A 17,711-nucleotide genomic window follows, 5' to 3' on the forward strand; every position below is an offset into this window, starting at 1 on the left:
GTGGGCAGGTGTGATGTTTGCTATTAAGCATGACAGCCTGGCTCTAACATCTGTTCCAGAAAGCTCCATCCTGTGGAGCTGATGGCTTCAGGGGAATGCAGCAGGGAATCTGCTGTGCTGGGCTGACCCCAGTGGCTGCTGCCCATCCCTCCCATGGGCAGTGGCTACAGCAGCCAGGGGATGATTAAAAACAGCTCCAATCTGGACCAAGCCTTTGAATTCCCATGAAAATAGCACTTTGTCTTAAATGGTTATTCTCCACTGAGATCCCTGAATCTCCAGCAATAAAACTGGGATTGTCCCCCTGAACTCAACACCACAAAAAGAACAAGGTTAGGCCTTTCTGGGGTTCTTTCAGTAGAGACAGTTCTGCTGAAATGAGGGCTGAGGAGTATTTCAGTATTTGTTCCTGGATTTCTAAATCCATATTCTGCCTTTTGTGTAAACACACTTCCAAACTAATATTTGACTAATTTAGAAACTGCTTATCAGTAAGATGGCAAGTGTCACTTGCATCCCATTTCTTTTATTTTAATGACTAACAGCTTGTGCTGCAATTCATAATTCAGTCTCTTTCCTCCTTTCTTGAACCAGGCAGCAAAACCTGATCAGTGACAGAGATGATTCTTGTGAAATTGCTGCACAGGGGTTCCTCTCACTGAAGGGCTGACAAGCTACCAGCTGAGGAGAAAGCTTAATTGCATGGGTGATCAAAGGAGAATGTATGAGGCCAGGGAGACTGCAAGGGGGTGTGCGTAGGAGAGTGTTTTAATGAGAGATTATAGGGGAACATGTGAGTCTGGCACACACAAAATGACAGAAATGAATGCATGAGCCAGTACAAAATAGCATGCTAACCAAAGGCAGCCACAGATCAGCTTCAGCCCCTTCTCAGCCCTTGACTAAGAGAACTGCATTCTATTAGCTGTCATCCCACTAACCACACAAAGAGAAAAAAGTGAAGGTTTGATCTTTGCAACTAGGAAAAGAGGAGGAGGGGGGGAACCTCATGAGACAACAACATCCAGGCTGAACTGGAAAAGAGAGATCAAAGCAATGAGTGAACTGAGAAGGGACACAGGACACTGATACGGTGTCCTCCTGGGAATGGGATGAGCTGACGTAAAAAATGAGAATTTAAAAAGAATTGAAGGCACTTGCCAGCCCTTCCATGTGCTGTAACACACTGCACAGACAGAGGTTTGGTTCATGATGTATGCTGTGCTTTCTTCTATGCTTACTGTCTTACTTTATACTCAGCTGCACTTACATCAATGGGGGCACTAGAGGAGTAAGATGCCTCTTAATATCAAAACAGGTGCCATTAAAATGGCTTATGCACAATCTCACATCATTTTAGCACAAATCCATTAAAAACCTCATTACAGTTATATTGGCATAAACTTCTGTGCCAGTGTTCTCCCACTGATTTAAACTGCATCAATATAAACCCAGTTTCAATTGATTTAAGAGATTCTAGGCAGAAGTGCACTGCATTTGACAAACTAATGGGAGGACATACTCTTATTGAAATATTAAAACTTCTGCACTCGATCTTTTCATATTCAGCAGTGTGGCTTTTGAACTTTTGCCATTTTGTATTTTACAGGCCCTTACAGGGAGGGAAAATAAGTAACTTTGGAGCAGTCAGGTTAACAGCCTTTCGCTTCATCAGCTGAACCCGTGTACAACCACAGATGCCTTAAGCTTTAGTGTTTTATAAAGTTATAAGGACACAGGAGAAGCATAATGCTTTTTCTACTTACCCTACTCTGAACTCAAGCATATTAGTGGCTGACAACCCTTTTTTATTTTTTTCCTGTAAAAGGCATCTAGTCTTTAGTTGAGCACACCCCTTTTTTTGTAAAAATAATGAAAGCTCAGTATCTAAGATGCCACCCACTAGACCAGGTTGCTCCATTCAAACCTGGATTTCAACCCTTCCAGGGACAGGGCATCCACAGCAGCTCTGGGCAGCCTGTGCCAGAGCTTTGCCTCCCTCACCAGAAAGAATTTCTTCTGTATATCTAACCTAAATCCAGATGTTATTTAATCACTCTGAGCTCATGTTCCCCACTACAGCAGCTTTCTGGTCCACATGGTCAGTTTATGGCCAGCTTGAAGCAGCCTATTGTTACTGAAGTTTATCCAATATAACACTGGGAGAAGAAATGCAATACTGGCCTTGAAATGACACCATGTAATGTTAGAAACAAGATAAAAACTACTGCCCCTCATGTGCTGGCAGTGATAAATTATGCAGTTCTCTCCTTCCAGTCTTTCCCATCTGCAACAGCTACAATAGAACCTTAGTTCAAAAACAGTCCTTATTGAGCTCTGGAGCTGTCAGGCCACTCTCAGCTTTTGTGTGAGATTCCTGAAAAATAAATTTGACAATTTCTCTAAGCAAAATGCCTCTAACCATGTCTCCAGCCTGGTAACCATAGTACTTACATGCTTTGTGGAATTTGTGTTTCACATCAAGAATGGTAGATGCCGGAGGTACCTGGAAAAGAAAGCAAAATGCATGCAGATTAATTCTTCTTTCTTCTTTACTTTGGGGTCTTTCTCCACCCCTCCAATGAAGAGATGCTTAAATTTGTCTGCAAGTCCTTCAGGCTAAAATGAAAAAAAATCAGCAAATTTGTTTTCACAGGTTGGTATGTTATTAAGGATTGTCCAAATTTGAATTATACATCAACTGGACCACCTCTGCTTGGTCAATGGAGGGGTAAAATCACAAGGGTCAAGAGGGAAAGCTGCTGGCTCTGCTTGATGCAGTGATTGCCCCCTAGATCAAACCAGTGGGAAAACTTGAAGGGGGTTAAGCTTTAATGTTAGGTTCAAGCATGCTGAGGTCCATCTCCTGGGGACATGAACGGGTTCTCTGGAGGGGCAGTAGCAAAAGTGGTAGGTTCTGTCCTTTCTGCCTGAAATGAGTTTGCTTCTGCATGCTTTTTGTTCATGTGCACTGAGGCAATTCAGGTGTCACAGTTTTAGAGGACAGTCTGGAGGCTTTTTAGGCTCTATTTTATTTTGTAGATTGATTTCTTAATATATTTGGTACAAATTACCTGAGAAACACATTTAGAATTTACAAGAGCAAAATACTTGGATTTGCCTTTTGTTTACAAGGAAAGGCAGTGGGACTTTTGAGGAAGTAGCATGTTGAGCTACTCATTAGTGGATTGTGACAATAACCATGCAAAAAAATAAACAAAAGAAATTCTCCTAGTAGAGATCATTTAGCACCTTAATATAGGCTGTTTTGTTGAAAAGACTGAGTTTGGAGAATTACTGATGCAACAAAATAAAATTTTTTACTCTAAAGCAACAAATCAGTGCAGAAAGAAAAGTTTACTCTTATGTAATTTGACACCCCACACAAATATACAGTGTATGTGCGTTTAGTACTTATGAGTAACCCAACTTGCTTCCAGTAATATGAACAGGCAGAAACCTCAATACAGATATCAATGATCTAAAGATGTAAAATGACACCTGTGCTAAAAGGTAGTAAAGTATAGATATTTTCTATATTTTTTCTTGGATTTAGATGAGAACACTTTATTTTCCATAGTTACAGAGGGTTTCACTGAGCATTTACAGAAACTGCTGTAAATGAAACTCCACTTAAACCCTGACTTTTTTCTCTGATGTGGCTGCTAAGCAATGCCAGCATCACCCAAATCAAGGCCTAGGCTCCTTGAAACCAAGGATTATCCTTTTTCCCTGTCCCCAACACCTGTGCTGTCCCAAACCATGCTGAACTGTACTAGACCAGGCAAGAGACACTGCCCTTGGAGACCCTTTCCTTCCTAGCTACAGGAAACAATAGAAGAAGCCATTTTATCTTTCTTAGTTTAAAAAGGAAAGAAAATATTTTATCTGTGTTTTTTGCAGTTGAGCCATTCCATGCAACACCCAGTAGAACAGCACATCTCCCATAGTCTCTGTATTTTTCCTATCAGGTGTGCAACATTTGTGGACTTGGGGGAGTTATGCCCTCGAAACCTCTAAAAATGTCTGAAATTGCTTTCTCACTCTTTGTAATCTCACACCTGTGAGGCCTGGAGCCCAGAATCCACCAGGTACGAGCGCAAGCTGTTAGCTGGCAGCACTTATTCAGCATACAAGCCTGCAGACTGAAATCTGTCATGTGTCCTAGCACAGGCAGATGTGCAGGTACGCAGGGCTGGCACTGCCAGCTGAAGGACGGGGGATGGTTTTTTCCAGTTTGATGGAGGGATGAGCTGGCTCTCTAAATGCAGCATAAGCCACATTGCTGCAGGGTCTGCATCTCTACAGATCAGCACCTCACTGTGACAGGTTCTGGGATAGAGTAGCTAGGGCCAGCCCATGCTCTGGAGAGCTGATCAACCCATTTAGGCACAGAAAGCTGAAAAACTGTAAAGCTTAGCATGCTTAAAGAGCAGTGCTTGCTCAAAACAGAGCCAGGTCTCCATCTCCAGCTCTCCTGAGTATGTTTTGACTTCAGGGCAGAGCTGCCCTCAATCTGTTCAAAATGTCTAGCTGAGCCCTTGTTAGCAACTCTACCTATACATCCCTCTCCCTTTTTTCGTCCTGAGACAATCAGTCCTCTCTCCCCTCTAAATCCTGCTATGGCAGCAACGGGGCTCATATCACCTAACTTCAGCTATTTAAAAAATGAATCCAAGCTCATGTTTTAGGTCCCCTTGTGGCACCACCCACATGCCTCAGGTGTTTAGAAGCTACCAAGAGCTTGCAGTGTCCTGCTGCAGGTGAGTGTGCCCCTGGAGGGTGATGAGCAGCACCACGCAGCACTCCCAGCTGCAAGGGCTGCACATCCCTGAGTGAGGCAGAGCTCATTAGCAGGACCCTGCTGTGCCTGGCCACATCCAAGCTGCTTTGGGCCAGAGCTGCTTTAAGCCCTGCCAGCCCGTGGGCAGAGATGTGCTGGGCTGGATAGTCACAGTCTGGCAGTTCTGCTCGGCTCCACACAGGCTGCAGGGACACTGGGAAGGCATGGAGCTCACATCCAGCCAGGAGGGCAGCAGGACACTTGTTTTATATGAGCCAGCTGCCTTCCAGAAGGACCCTTCCACTCAAGATAAACTACACGGGTTGCCAGCTGAAGAATAACACGAATACTTTCCCCCTTCAGAATGGGCTGTGACACAGAAGAATCACAGTGTCCTTTCCCAGGCAGAATAATGAGGTTATAGCCACAAAAGAATGAAATACATTTTTTTTATGATCTTGATAATTCTGTGTCCTTTTCTAAAGACCTCATAAAACAACAAGTGAAGTTATAGTTTCCAATATTGATCAAGGAGAAGATGGATGCTGAGACACCAGCTTACTACTAAGAGTGTCCTCTTCGTAGACCATTAATTATCTTTTGTTCTTTTCATTGTACATCAATACAAGGTAAGGGGTTGTAAGGACTGGGAAAGCATCTGCTCTTATTACCCTTTGTGCTAATTAAATAAAACACCCTGGAATATTTCACTGTAATTATTAGTCTTACTCTCCTTTCATTCTTTTGAATCATGTCTGAAAGTGTTATAACCCTTTCTTTCCTCTATTTCAGCACTTTACAAATATGCAAAGGCAAAGCAGAGTGAGAGACCACCCTTAGTTTGTTTAAAGCAAGATGGATTTCTGCTCTTATTTGGTATGTAATCTTCTACAATCTGATGGTCAAGCCAGCTTTTCCCTACAACTTCTTCACTTGTAGTCTAACACTGGATTTAAAGTGTAGACAACTTTCCAGTAAGTGACTATCATGTGTAAGGTTCAAGACTACTTTTTTTTTTTTTAAATGTAATGAATAAATGTATATTTTACAACTGTGGATTGCAGTCATTGCACTTTTCATTCAGAAAAATATTATTTCAAAATGTCAGATCCTGGTTTTCCTGTACTTTCACAGCCAGAAAACTTTTACTTTTCCATTTGAAGCAAATGGAAGCAAACTTTTCATTTACAGGAATTCCAGAATTAAAGGACCTTCTGGATCATCCATACCAGTTCTATTCTTCCTTCAGACACCAATGCACAAAGCACCACATTTCTTTTTAAGATTTAAAATACCATGTTAGTATTTTATACTAGGACTGAAGAGCACTAAAGTGGAGATATTAAGGGAACTTAACACTGCCTTTTGTGAGTGCAAGGTAATCAGATAGTTATCCACTTTCATATCTCTTTCACATTTGTAAGTGAAGGAGTTATGCCAAGTCAGGTGGTCTGTATGTAATTGCCTCACACAGTTCTTGCACTAAAGAATTATTGTAGGGGTCAGAGATCAGCAGAATATCAATAAGAATTTAAGTAATACAATTTCAGCAAATAAATAATCTTTCATTCAACATTTCTCCCTGAATACCTTTTTCTCTTTGTGACATGTCAGTACCACTGCACTGCTGAGTCGCCTACTTCGTAACAGGCATTTTCCATAATTGCAGAAATTCAGAAATTCTCCCACTCCAGTTGCTCGTTAACCACTGCCCCATCTTCAGCCAGAGTAAATTTGTTCAAAAGGGTGACATCAGTCTATTGCAGCTGAGGATCTGGCTGCAAGACAGATAACCAGCTAATGGGAAAGCCAGGTAATTTCCAAATTCAGCACTCAACAAGTATTTCATCATTACTGCTTTTGCATCCTGTCCTTGCTTTGGGACCATGCTGTATTATAAAAAACCAGCAACATTCCACAGAAAGTTAATTAGAAAAACATCTGTTCTAGCTGATCTGTGTGCTTTGTGAATTTGACTTCTACATCAGATTTGCTCCTTTTTATTGTCAGTTTTCAAAGTCAGAATTAAAAATAGGGCACTGTTTTGCTTTAACCTTTCCCAGAGTGTCCCACAGAGCTCTCTTGGTGAACCAGTGTGCTGGTCATGCCCAAGGAGATATAAATAAATGAGCTCACCATGGGCATGACGTGGAGGTACCCACACAGAGACAAGTGCTGTCAGCAGCTACACAGAAGCTTTATCTAGAGCCCAGTATTTTACCCAGCAGGCTGCAGTGAAGTGGCTACCAAACAGCCCAGCCCTTCCAGAAGCAGGAGATATTCCAAATTACGGCTTGGGATGAGGTTGCTTCCAGCACATGGACGTCAGCACAGGGCTGCCTCACTGAGCAATCTTCCAGATTATTTATTATCTGGTCACATGAACCTTGGCATATGAGATAATCTGACTGACTAATATTTCCAGTGATTATGGGCCAAATTAGCTAAGAATACACAGAGCCACATGCTTGCTGCGTGCAGTCATGTCAATTTACACCAGCCAAGTTTGTCTCTAAAGATGATTTATTGTTTTTGTGCTGCTAGCTGGGTATTTCTATTAAAAAAAAAACCAAAAAAACAAAACAACTCTTTGCAAGAAACTGCCTGAAAAAGTGTCAGACACCAAAAAGAGCTTTTTCTCTCTCTGCCAAAGATGAGAGTGGAGGTAAAGAGAATGTGATTCATTAGCAGAGAGAAGGTGTGCAGAATTCAACATGCACACCTATTTCTGAGCAAATTTGACAAGACTGGTGCATCCCCTTGCCCTGTGACCTTTCATTAAGGGGAGCTGAGTAAGGTTATTGTTCACCTCAGCAGCTGAACAGCAGAACCTGTCAGGAAGCCTCTGTCACAACACTTTTCTACCAGGGAAATAGAATTTTTCTGGATGTGTAAATTTGTGTTGACTTCAAATGTTAAAAATTGAATAAAAATTTATAAAAAAATCTGCTTCTGGCCCATGCTGGAAAATCATTTTTTTGTGTTATATTCATTACTTTTTATTTCTCATCTGTATCGAACTTTCATTATTTCTGCATTATTTTATGACACATCTATCATGATAGTGCAAAATAATACAACACCTGGCTCTCATGTCATTGAAAATAATCCAATAGGAAATAATATGCAAATAAATGCACTATTAAGTTGTAAAATAAATTGAACTTGAAATATTTATTGTGTCATAACAGATTGAAATATTTCAAAACTAATTTGTAATGTAATCTTTCCCAAATTCTACCTCATCAAAAATTCAGGAGTCATTTTTTTCCACTGTCATTTTCAAAGAAAACAACATTTGGGATATGCACTTAAAACCAAAGTTGTTGACAAAAATAAAGTAATATAAATCACAAATAATAAAATAAACTTTAAAAAATTATAATATTTTATTAGAAATAAATATAGTGCTGCTTTATTGAACAAAGTGTAAATAATAAAGAATAATAAGCAGTAATTTTGGCCCATATTTCTCAGGAAGAAAGTGAAGCTTAGGGTGGTATTTATGTTTTTTGTTGGGATTTTGACTGCCAGTTCTAGCGCAGATAAAACATATGGCTGAGATATGAAACCTCTGAATTTGTCTTCCCTTTTCTATCAAACAGCTGTATAGATTTTTATTTGCTTTTTTATATCTACACACACTGCTAAAATTAAAAATCAAGAAGTGCACCCAAGAAACTCAACCAATATTTATCACAAGATGGTCACAATCTATTTGGGGGACTGCACAAAGTGAAAAAAAAAAAAAAAAAAAAAAAACCCAAAAAAAAACCACACCAAAACAAACAAACAAAAGAAAAATAAACAAAAAAAAAAAAGCAAAAAAAAAAAGCCAAAAGATCAACCAATTCAAAATAAAGTTCACAGAAGAATACATTTTGGCAAAACAAATGATTCTATGGGAAGGAGGGGTAATAAAGCAGGTCCATGGAGGGGAGTTGGAAGCTGAGAAGCAGCAGAAAGGAATGGGAAGTGAGGGTGATATATGAGAACAGCCAGGCAGCATCAGGTCTGTTAGAAATCCAAGTACTTTTCATTATTCAGTACCAAGTGCTTGCTGTGCTTCTGGTAGACGTCCTCTGATTGCCACAATTTGTTCTTTTGAAGCACAAGAAATGTAGCTGCTAAGGAAGAAAAGCTCACATTTTAAGGACTTTTTAAAATCCAAAATTGCTTAAACACAGGCAGATGCAACAATAGCATTAACATGTACTGCTGGGTATTTACAGACCCATGACTGCATGGCTCAGGTGCTTTGTGAAGCATCACACATTGGATTTCAGAAAGGACCTGAAGCATATTCTGCTGGAGCAATAAATCATTTGTAGGAATATTTTAATGCTAATAATGCCTATAAGAGATGCCATTATGCACCTAACTCTCCATCATGAGCTCTGCTTTTAACTATTAGACCAATAAAACACCTACTGCTCCCTAAGGTCTTGTCTTGCTCCAGTGCCTTTATAATTTGCAATAATCTCTGAATTATCTCTGATGCAATAAGGCAAATGTGTTGCTGGGGTAAAATGTCATAACTTTGGTGGGAAAGAGGACATTTCCACACTGGCCGGGAATCTGTCTCCACAGATGCAGTTTTGGCAACATTCACTGCTCTGGTGGCACAGCTGGCTTTTGCTGCTGGCCAGAATGTTCAGGAGGAGTTGGAGCACCACCAGTGTCTCACAAATTCACTCTTGTTTTTGTTCAACTTTGAATGCAACTTTAATTTTTTTGAATATTTATTATGTTTGCTTCTTCATTTCTTCCCCCAGGCTTAGACTTTTTTCTCTAAAATAAGAGATGTATAAAATCTGTCATTTAAAGGCACTTCTAAGCTTTGATTGGAATCAGCTGAAGCATTAGTCATCTGTTGCAGCTTCTGTAATTCTTTAAATTATCCCTTTGCAAATGCTAAATGCCCTAAAGTTACCAGCTTCTCCCCTCCCCAGTCTCTCTCTTGCAGAAAAATCAAAGGCCATTTCTCCAGGTATTCCATTTAAAAAGCCATCTCACAGCAAGCAAAAAGTAATATGTATAGTTACCTCTTTTCATCTGAAGCTATCCGTAGCTATATTGACATTAAAATTATGTGAATTTCTAGCAGAGCAGGAAGAAATAAGTGTAATGCATTGCTGCAACAGAATTTGAATATATTTACCTACTTCACCAAGTATAAGTAATAACTGAGGAAGAAAATACTACTGTCATCATTTCCAGCAGCTGGGCATAGGATCACTGCTTACAGGCAAGAAAAGGCACATATTTTATAAATGTATTTTTTCTCAGTGCCCCCCAGCAGCGGCCAGATCCCCATTGTGCTGGATGCTGTGAAAATGTGCAGTGAAAGACACAAGTCACCATGAAATCCTCCTTCCAAAAGGAAGTAAAAAAAGAGGATTTCCACAGCAATGAGCCTACATCCTGCTGGTTCTGTGTCTGTGTCCCTTCAGCCATTTTGCTGTGGGAATTGCTGCTATGTGGGACTCAGCATCTGTATCTCACTATGGAAGCCCCCTACTTGGGCACAGCTGGTTATTCAACCCCTTTTGGCATCTCTGGCATCAGAGGTGGCACACCATTAATGAGAGATTGCTAGAATGAGAAAAATTATTATAAAAATCCTCAGCATGAAATGAGACCTCTGTGGATGGTCACAGGTTCTGCTCGCTCTCCACAAAGAATATACAGTCCTCTGAAGTGAAATATTAGAAGTGAAAGAATTAGGGGAGGAAATACTTAAAATGGCCATGAAAGAAAGGACTTCTTTCCTTTCTTTCTAATGGGAAGAAGCTGACATTGGAGGCAATGTTCTGGTGCTGCAGAGAGTTCCTTTGCAGGGTTTCACTGCCTGCTTTAATGACTGCACTCGCTCACCTAACATGAATGTGGTATGTCTAACCTCCAAGCCATGATGTGAGGAGTTATTTTTATTTGCTAGAGCTGACTGTGCAAAAGAGATGACTGCTCTCCTCGGCTGCTCCCTTTCTGTGACAGAGCAGCAACCCACAGGCAAGAGCTAGAGATTTCTGATACCAGAGACAGCATTTCTGCATGCAAATGGCTTTGCTGATAATGCCAGTGGAAATCCATTGCATTATTAAGCTGTAGTATGCAGGTACAAGCACACTGCTGCTTCAGGTGCTTTCCAAACAAACAAACAAATCAAAACAAAACAGAAACAAACAAAAAGCTTGTAACTCCTTCAGAGAAAAACAGGCCTTTCAGAGCAATCAGAATAAGCCCTAATTCATCTCTGGCAAAAGATGCAGTGATATACACACTGCAATATTTAACTGCAAGAAGTGTTGAGTATGTACAAGTGACTGGGTTGATGCACAGTCTTGTGTGCAAGGGCATTTTAATTCCCTAAAAATAACAATATTCCCCTGACATTCATTGTGGGATTGCACAGCAAACAATGCCTACAGCTCACAAACATACAGCTAGAAGTTCCTCCAGTGTGTACTGTGAGCCATAAATGTTCAATTAGCCCTGACTGGGTTTTACAAAGACATTTCAGTGGCAGAAGGCACTGGGTGGAGGATGGAGAGCTGGCTAAAGGAACAGTAGGAAAATAGCCTTCATTATTTTTGCAATACATCAAGAAAGAGGCTCCTCCTGCACATCTGAAGAAGCAAGATCTCTTCTGCAGCCTTTGGAAGTGTTCTGAAAAAGGGTGGGGGTCACTGCACAGCAGCCAAAACCTGAGTTTGCACCTCTGTTTACAGCTTAACTTGCAAAATCGTGCAGCGCAAAACTACTGAGCTCTGAGGCTTTTGATGGGAAAAAGCTTTCTCTGCTAGTTTCTTCAGAGGTGATTTATTCTGTAAAAACTGTACTGTGTAACATTTCCTGCCCTAAAAGCAACTCATGCAAAGTTAATTACATTGCACTATGTTTGTGGGAAAATACATTTTACTACAAGTTAATTTGAAGAAAAAAATATTATACAATGAACACTATAAAAGAAACAGTTATGAGTTGCTTTAACAGCGTTTGTAAATCAAATCACTGCACATCAATAACTTTAAAACCAACCTACATCAGGTTTTTGGAACAATGTATGAGGGAAACAGTTTTTGAGTAGCCATGTATTTTTCATAAGTTGTGGGTGGCAAAAAAAATGTGGGTTATTTGTTAAAAGTACAAAAAGGAATTGCTTTCATTTATAAGACTTGATGATTTTTGCATGTTCTGCTGTTTTCTGTGGCTTTTTGGGAGCAACACAGAAGCCAAAATCCTTAGACATTTTGTGATGTTTTTTAATTGAAAATATTTCTTTCAAGAAATCATTAATTACATGCTTTCCTCTTTACACAGAGATAGGAATTTCATCCATACAAATTAATAAATTGTGAGGAAAAAAAGGGACTTTTGATTATCCAGGTTCACTTGCTTTTTTACACTGACCAAAGAAGAGATTTATTCCTTGCTAAATTTCTTTCACTCATTGAGCAAGAAACATGTATGATTCATGTTTCAGCTACAGAATATCTTCACACAAATGCAGTATTGCTGTGCATGGTAAAGAGCTGAATGTTGGCCCACAAGACACTCAACTCTTGCTTACCAGCCCTTGACTGTCAAAATATGGGCCAAATTTCTTGGCTAAATTTTCCTAATTGTGGCTTTCAGGCACCAGCTCTTGTAAGGCCTTTGGCTGCTTGGGTAAGAGCCTTTCTGCTCAGAAACATCCTCTCCTGGATCTGCCTCTCTGGGGAGTGGGGAAAAAAGAAGGAAAACCCAGGGTGGTGTCCTGCAAAGTTGCCCAGACACCTGAACTCTTGTCCTGCCATGGGCAGCGTGTGGAGCAGCAGGCTGTCTGTACACCTCGTCAAAACTTCAGTGCCTTGTCCCAAGACACCGCCTCTGAGCATTTATACACTGCTTTTAAGGACAATTGTAGCCTAAGTTTAAATAACTTTCCCTACTTGGAGACTTCCCCTAGTTTGGGGACATTTTGTAGAATAACTGGGGGAAAAAAAAAAAAACCTGAAGGTGGTTTGTGATTCCTCCCCTTCCTCCAAAATGAGACACCTCTTCTCCATGGCACATCACCTCAGAATTAATTTCAAGAGCAAATGTGGGGGGAAAGATCTCACACCGCTCTTATTTCTCTTCTAAATTCTTTAAGTAACTCACAGGAAAAGCTCATGTGCACAAAACTACTTGCATAATGTCAATAGCCATAGCAGAGAAAGTTCCCCAGAGCAGGTTGACAATATTAAATAAAAGAAATTGTACTCCTATAAAGAATTTCATGTTCACAGCGTGCATGTGCAAAATAAGCTGCTACTGTTGCTGACTCGTGTGAATTTAAGTTTTGCAAGATTAGGTCATTTTCCTCCAAACCCAGCTCCTGCAGAAGATGACAAGGGGACCAAAATGTCTGGGATTTTTCTCTTTTTCTGCTTCCTTTCAGTATTTTTTCTGCCTTTCCTGTTGTGGAAAAGCCTGCAATATGGTGCGAGTGTGTTTTAAAGGCTTAAAAAACAAATACGTATTTATTCTGTTCCTTGAAGTTAAAGACATCCAAGAACTTATAATAACCACTTAATATATGTGACTGATTCTTCAAAAAAATATAAGATAGGAAAGAAAACTAAAGGAAATAATGCTATTTTTTCTTTTTTAAATAGAGAATTAATTCAGAGAATTAATTTGTGCTGGATTCAAAACTTTTGGATTGATGCCAACTGATTCTCAAGATGACACAGCCAAACACACCTTTTATAAATTCCTAATACTGCACTGAGGACAGGAAAATATTTCTTGCTAAATACCAGAAGTATTAAATGTACCATAATTTTGCAGACTTTACAGAACTCCCAGTAATGTGAATGGGATTCACAGGCACATGCAAGGATCTCAGAGAAACTCAAGCTCTTGGAAGCAGCCCCTGGTGTTTAACCACAGAGCCTTAAGCACTGAGTCACTCTGCCTGAGTTTCTGTTAGGTGGAGAAAGAAAGGGTTCTTCTTTCTGCCATTATAATACAATTTTTCCCTTTAGATTTATTAATCTGAGAATATTACAAATTCATTTGCTAAATTATAATGTTTTGAACCACTAGCAATATGCAATAAGAGTCTAAATACATGCATTTTAAAATCTATGGTTCCTGTTCTCTCCTCTTCTGGCAAGCAGTAATTACATGCAAACCCAAGAAATTAAGTTAATCATAACCATCTCACAAACAGGAAACAGGCATTAGAAGTGTCCTGTTGGGCCTGTACCGGTTATATTTAATTAAACAGAAAATGATGCATAATCCAGTACACCAGTCTCTGGTTTGCTCTTACAACCAACTGAAATTAAGTACACCAATGCTAACTAGTGTTCATGGAAGCAAGGAACTCAACTTCTGAAACTTCAGGGTTGGCTTAGAGATTATCACAGCAAATAAAGTGACTTAAACAGCCAGGTGAATGAGCATTCAGAAACCAAATTCTTTAGGCAGTCTTGGAAATCTCAGCCTTGCACTGTACCTGTACCAATTCCTTGATACTGTGCCAAAAATATTGTTTTAAAAAACCCATACTGCTGGCCATGTAAATTGAACATATATTTCTGTTTCTGCAGCTGTTATAGCTACCCTGTGTGTATTTTACCTCTGAATAAAGAGTACTTAGCAATTACCACTCATGTCTCTCTTTTCACCTTACAGGGGCAGAGTCCATGGTTTGGAGCAGGTGTAGAAAATCTTCAGGGTCAGAAAAACTGAGAATAAAGATTAAAACACAGATCTGGTATCATCCCAGCAGCATGGAAGGATTCCTGAAACGTGGCTCTCTGCCTAATGCTATTTCTGTACTATACTACGATAGTACACATATTTTAATGACATTATAGGAAAGCCCAAGATAAGAAACAGATTTGTCTTCCTTTTGATCAAAACCTAATTCTAAATGTATGTAGATAAAGTAACAACTGTGTAAATATCACTCAATAAAGCAATGTGAACACTACCATCAAAATTGTTATTAATAGTCATGCTATGTGTTTGACCATTTTGTGCATGTTTCTTCTTTGGCTAGGTTAGAAAAAATAGTAAAAAATATTTTGCCCCATGAATAATTAACAAAGGAGACATTTACCTTTAACTAGGGACACAAATTGCAAAAACACCCTTTAAATTACCAAGAGCACTGGAAATCTGGGAGTATTCCACCCTGCATATTTCGAAGGCATGAAATTAAACATTTGAAGCAAACTTATCTACCTGTTCCAGCTGTTGCCAATGAGGATAAGGGAATTTTTTTTTCTAGAAAAACAGTAATTCCTAAAACACCACTAATTTACTGAAAATTCCATAGGCTAAATAGATTGGGATTCCCATTTTCAAGGCATGAAAGAGACCAACTCTTTCACTGAGGGACAATGACTCATGCAAACTGTGATGAAAATATTAATGAAGCGTTTTTAGCTGTTATTTATGAGTTCACAAACTTCCATTCTACCCAGTCTTCTCATCCTATTTATGTAATTTGGCTGTAGTTTATATTTTACTCACATTATTAAAACAAACAAACAAACCAAACAAAAATTCAAAACACCTCTTTTAGCTAAGACTATTTTGTTTTAAATGAAAATTTGTTTAAATTGCCAGGTCCCATCTAATAAGCAGGGCACAGCTGAGTACATTTAGGTACCAGCAAGTACTCATAGCATTGCAGAGATGGGAGGCTTTACAAATGCATTAAAAATGAGTATCCATTCTGAAACAAATGTTTAAGTATCGTGCTCTGAAATAGACACTGTGATCTAATTGTCAAGAGTCAGTCCAGGGACGGAACTTTGAGCCCACAGAGCTGCCAAGAGGTCTAAAACAAACCAGTGTAGGATTATTTGTAAAAGTCCTGGAGAAGAGCAGCCCAGGGTTATGACTCACAAGGAATTCTTAGTGACTCCCAGAGAAAGGAATGAAAGTACTTCCACTGCAGAACAAGACCACAGCACGCCGACAGCAGAGCAGCACCATGCGAGCCAGGCGCAGCCCCAGCGCGCTGGGATAACGCACTCACCTTGTCCACAATGCAGATCTGCTTCTTGCTCTGCACATCAACAATCTCTACTTCGAAGTAGGTGATTTTTGAATGCTTGAGCGCCGGCGATGGTTTGATCTGGCCAGCAGAGAGCACCAGCTGGGACAGGTTGAAGAAGGAGTGAGAGTCATTGTGAGCCATGGGCAGAGCTGCTCCATGGGCTGCGGGGTCCCGGCTCTGCCTCTGGAGCATGCTGAGCCCCGGCAGCAGCGATCCTCATATCAGCAGGGGACAGTTCCAGGGGGAAATGTGTCCTCCCTGCTGCAGTTAAATACAGCCACAGAGCGGCCAGACACAAAAGGTCAAGTGGCATTCCATCTGAAGTGTGCTGGCTTATGTAGCAGGAGTGAAAACAATGGCTCTGTAATCCTTGTCTATATTTAATCTGCTAGTGTGATGTCCTGTGTTGATGCTGCTGCTGCTGCTTTCTTATTTTCTTTTTTTTTTTTTCATTTTATTTAAACCAGCGTTTGAAACAAGACATCTGAAATTCCCTATTAGCAGATTGCAGATCCTGAAATCCCAGAGTCCCAGAGGAGCAACTAGAAATGAATGTAGTAAATTCCACTGTTACCTACAGAGACAGATGTTTAAAATGTCCATGCACACACACATGTATAGGTATAAATGTCACTTGTTCTAGAATAATCATCATCAGATGCCATCTATTCTAGAAATATCTACTAACAAAATAGCATGAGCAAAATCATGCTCATCAGCAAAATTTAGGGGATACTTGCAAATATCTACTTGGCTTTAACACTATGGATTTTCTGGTATTTAACAGGGTAGAGCTTTCCTTACAGTTCTGCCAGGGGAAAATCAACTGAAGAAATGGAAATTATAACCTTAAAGGCATTCATTCAGGGCTTGGATCATTTCACTACTTTCTTATTCTTTCCTGACAATTTTTACAATACAAGTCTACAACAAAACAAAAGCAGCTTTAATGGTAAGAATAAAGACTACATAAAACAACAATTTTTCTCTGAAGCAGCTTCCCCAAGCTTTGTTTAAACTTCATTTCTCCATGTATGGCTTTTTAATAGGATTTAACAGAACTAGCAGCACTTTTCCATCCCGAAATTCTCCCTAAATTTCCCTGGGCTCCCTAGGATTACAGTGTTAGAAGGGCACCATGAGTTTCTGCAGACAGCTCTTTCCGCAGAGTAAATTCCGAATACATTTCTCCATGGTAAAATCCAGGGAAAACTACAATCACTATTACAAAAATCATACGGGTTTGCTACACTGAGGAAATTATTTAAGTGAGAAAAAGCTTCCACAAAGTAAAAGTCACCACACAATTAATCCTCACTATGGGGATGCAGGGTGGAAACAGAACAGGTCTCTTTTCTCTAATTCTGCTATAACTTAGAGAAAGTGTAGTGGTTCTTTAGCCATAGTTCTGACTAAAGGAGCTAACCCCAACTCATAGCTAAAATGCTTTATGCCCACATGACATAACAAATTTTGAAGCAGCCTAGACTGAGAGAAAAGCCCCCACTGCTTGGTGATGCAGTCAAAGAACCCCGTGAATGCCTTCACTGGATTTGTTAATGGAAAGCCCTGACTGGGGGAATGCACATGCACAACAATATCCATCCCCTACTACAAAAAAACAAAACAAAACAAAACAAAAAAACCAGCAGAATTTTGACTATACTGAAATCAGTTAGTGTCTTGGCATTGGCGCAGAGCAAGTCAGCATCTACAGGAAAAAAGCAGTTAGACTTGATTATATCATATGAAAAATTTCACCTGTCTCTGAGGTTAAAGAAAAGGGGTTCAAGGAACCATCACCTTGGTGGAGTCAATACAGCAGGGAGAAATTTTGGTATAAGCTAGTCACAGCAGGGAGAATGGCAAATTATTGTCTTA

General features: G+C 39.8%; 1 protein-coding gene and 1 long non-coding RNA gene across 3 annotated transcripts in view; one reads left to right on the forward strand and one right to left on the reverse strand.

Annotated features, from left to right (window-relative positions):
* Positions 1-14,865, forward strand: part of LOC102060434 (uncharacterized) — a 338,547-nt gene extending 323,682 nt beyond the window's left edge. The window contains exons 10-11 of the long non-coding RNA XR_003379910.2: positions 5,576-5,659; positions 14,453-14,865. This is a non-coding gene — a long non-coding RNA (uncharacterized LOC102060434). The remainder of the gene's footprint in view (positions 1-5,575; positions 5,660-14,452) is intronic.
* The window catches only part of TECRL (trans-2,3-enoyl-CoA reductase like), a 59,628-nt gene extending 43,531 nt beyond the window's left edge, over positions 1-16,097 (reverse strand). Inside the window, exons 1-2 of one of the 2 annotated variants that reach the window (XM_074540885.1) lie at positions 15,810-16,097; positions 2,455-2,506 (exon numbers count right to left, since the gene is read on the reverse strand). In XM_074540885.1, the coding sequence (XP_074396986.1) occupies positions 2,455-2,506; positions 15,810-16,022 (265 nt within the window). In that variant the 5' untranslated portion in view covers positions 16,023-16,097. The remainder of the gene's footprint in view (positions 1-2,454; positions 2,507-15,809) is intronic. The other variant, XM_005485359.2, reaches the window with a different exon arrangement.
* Positions 16,098-17,711: the final 1,614 nt, after the last annotated feature.

This window comes from Zonotrichia albicollis, chromosome 5 (assembly GCF_047830755.1).
Source record: "Zonotrichia albicollis isolate bZonAlb1 chromosome 5, bZonAlb1.hap1, whole genome shotgun sequence".
Lineage (NCBI taxonomy): Eukaryota > Metazoa > Chordata > Aves > Passeriformes > Passerellidae > Zonotrichia > Zonotrichia albicollis.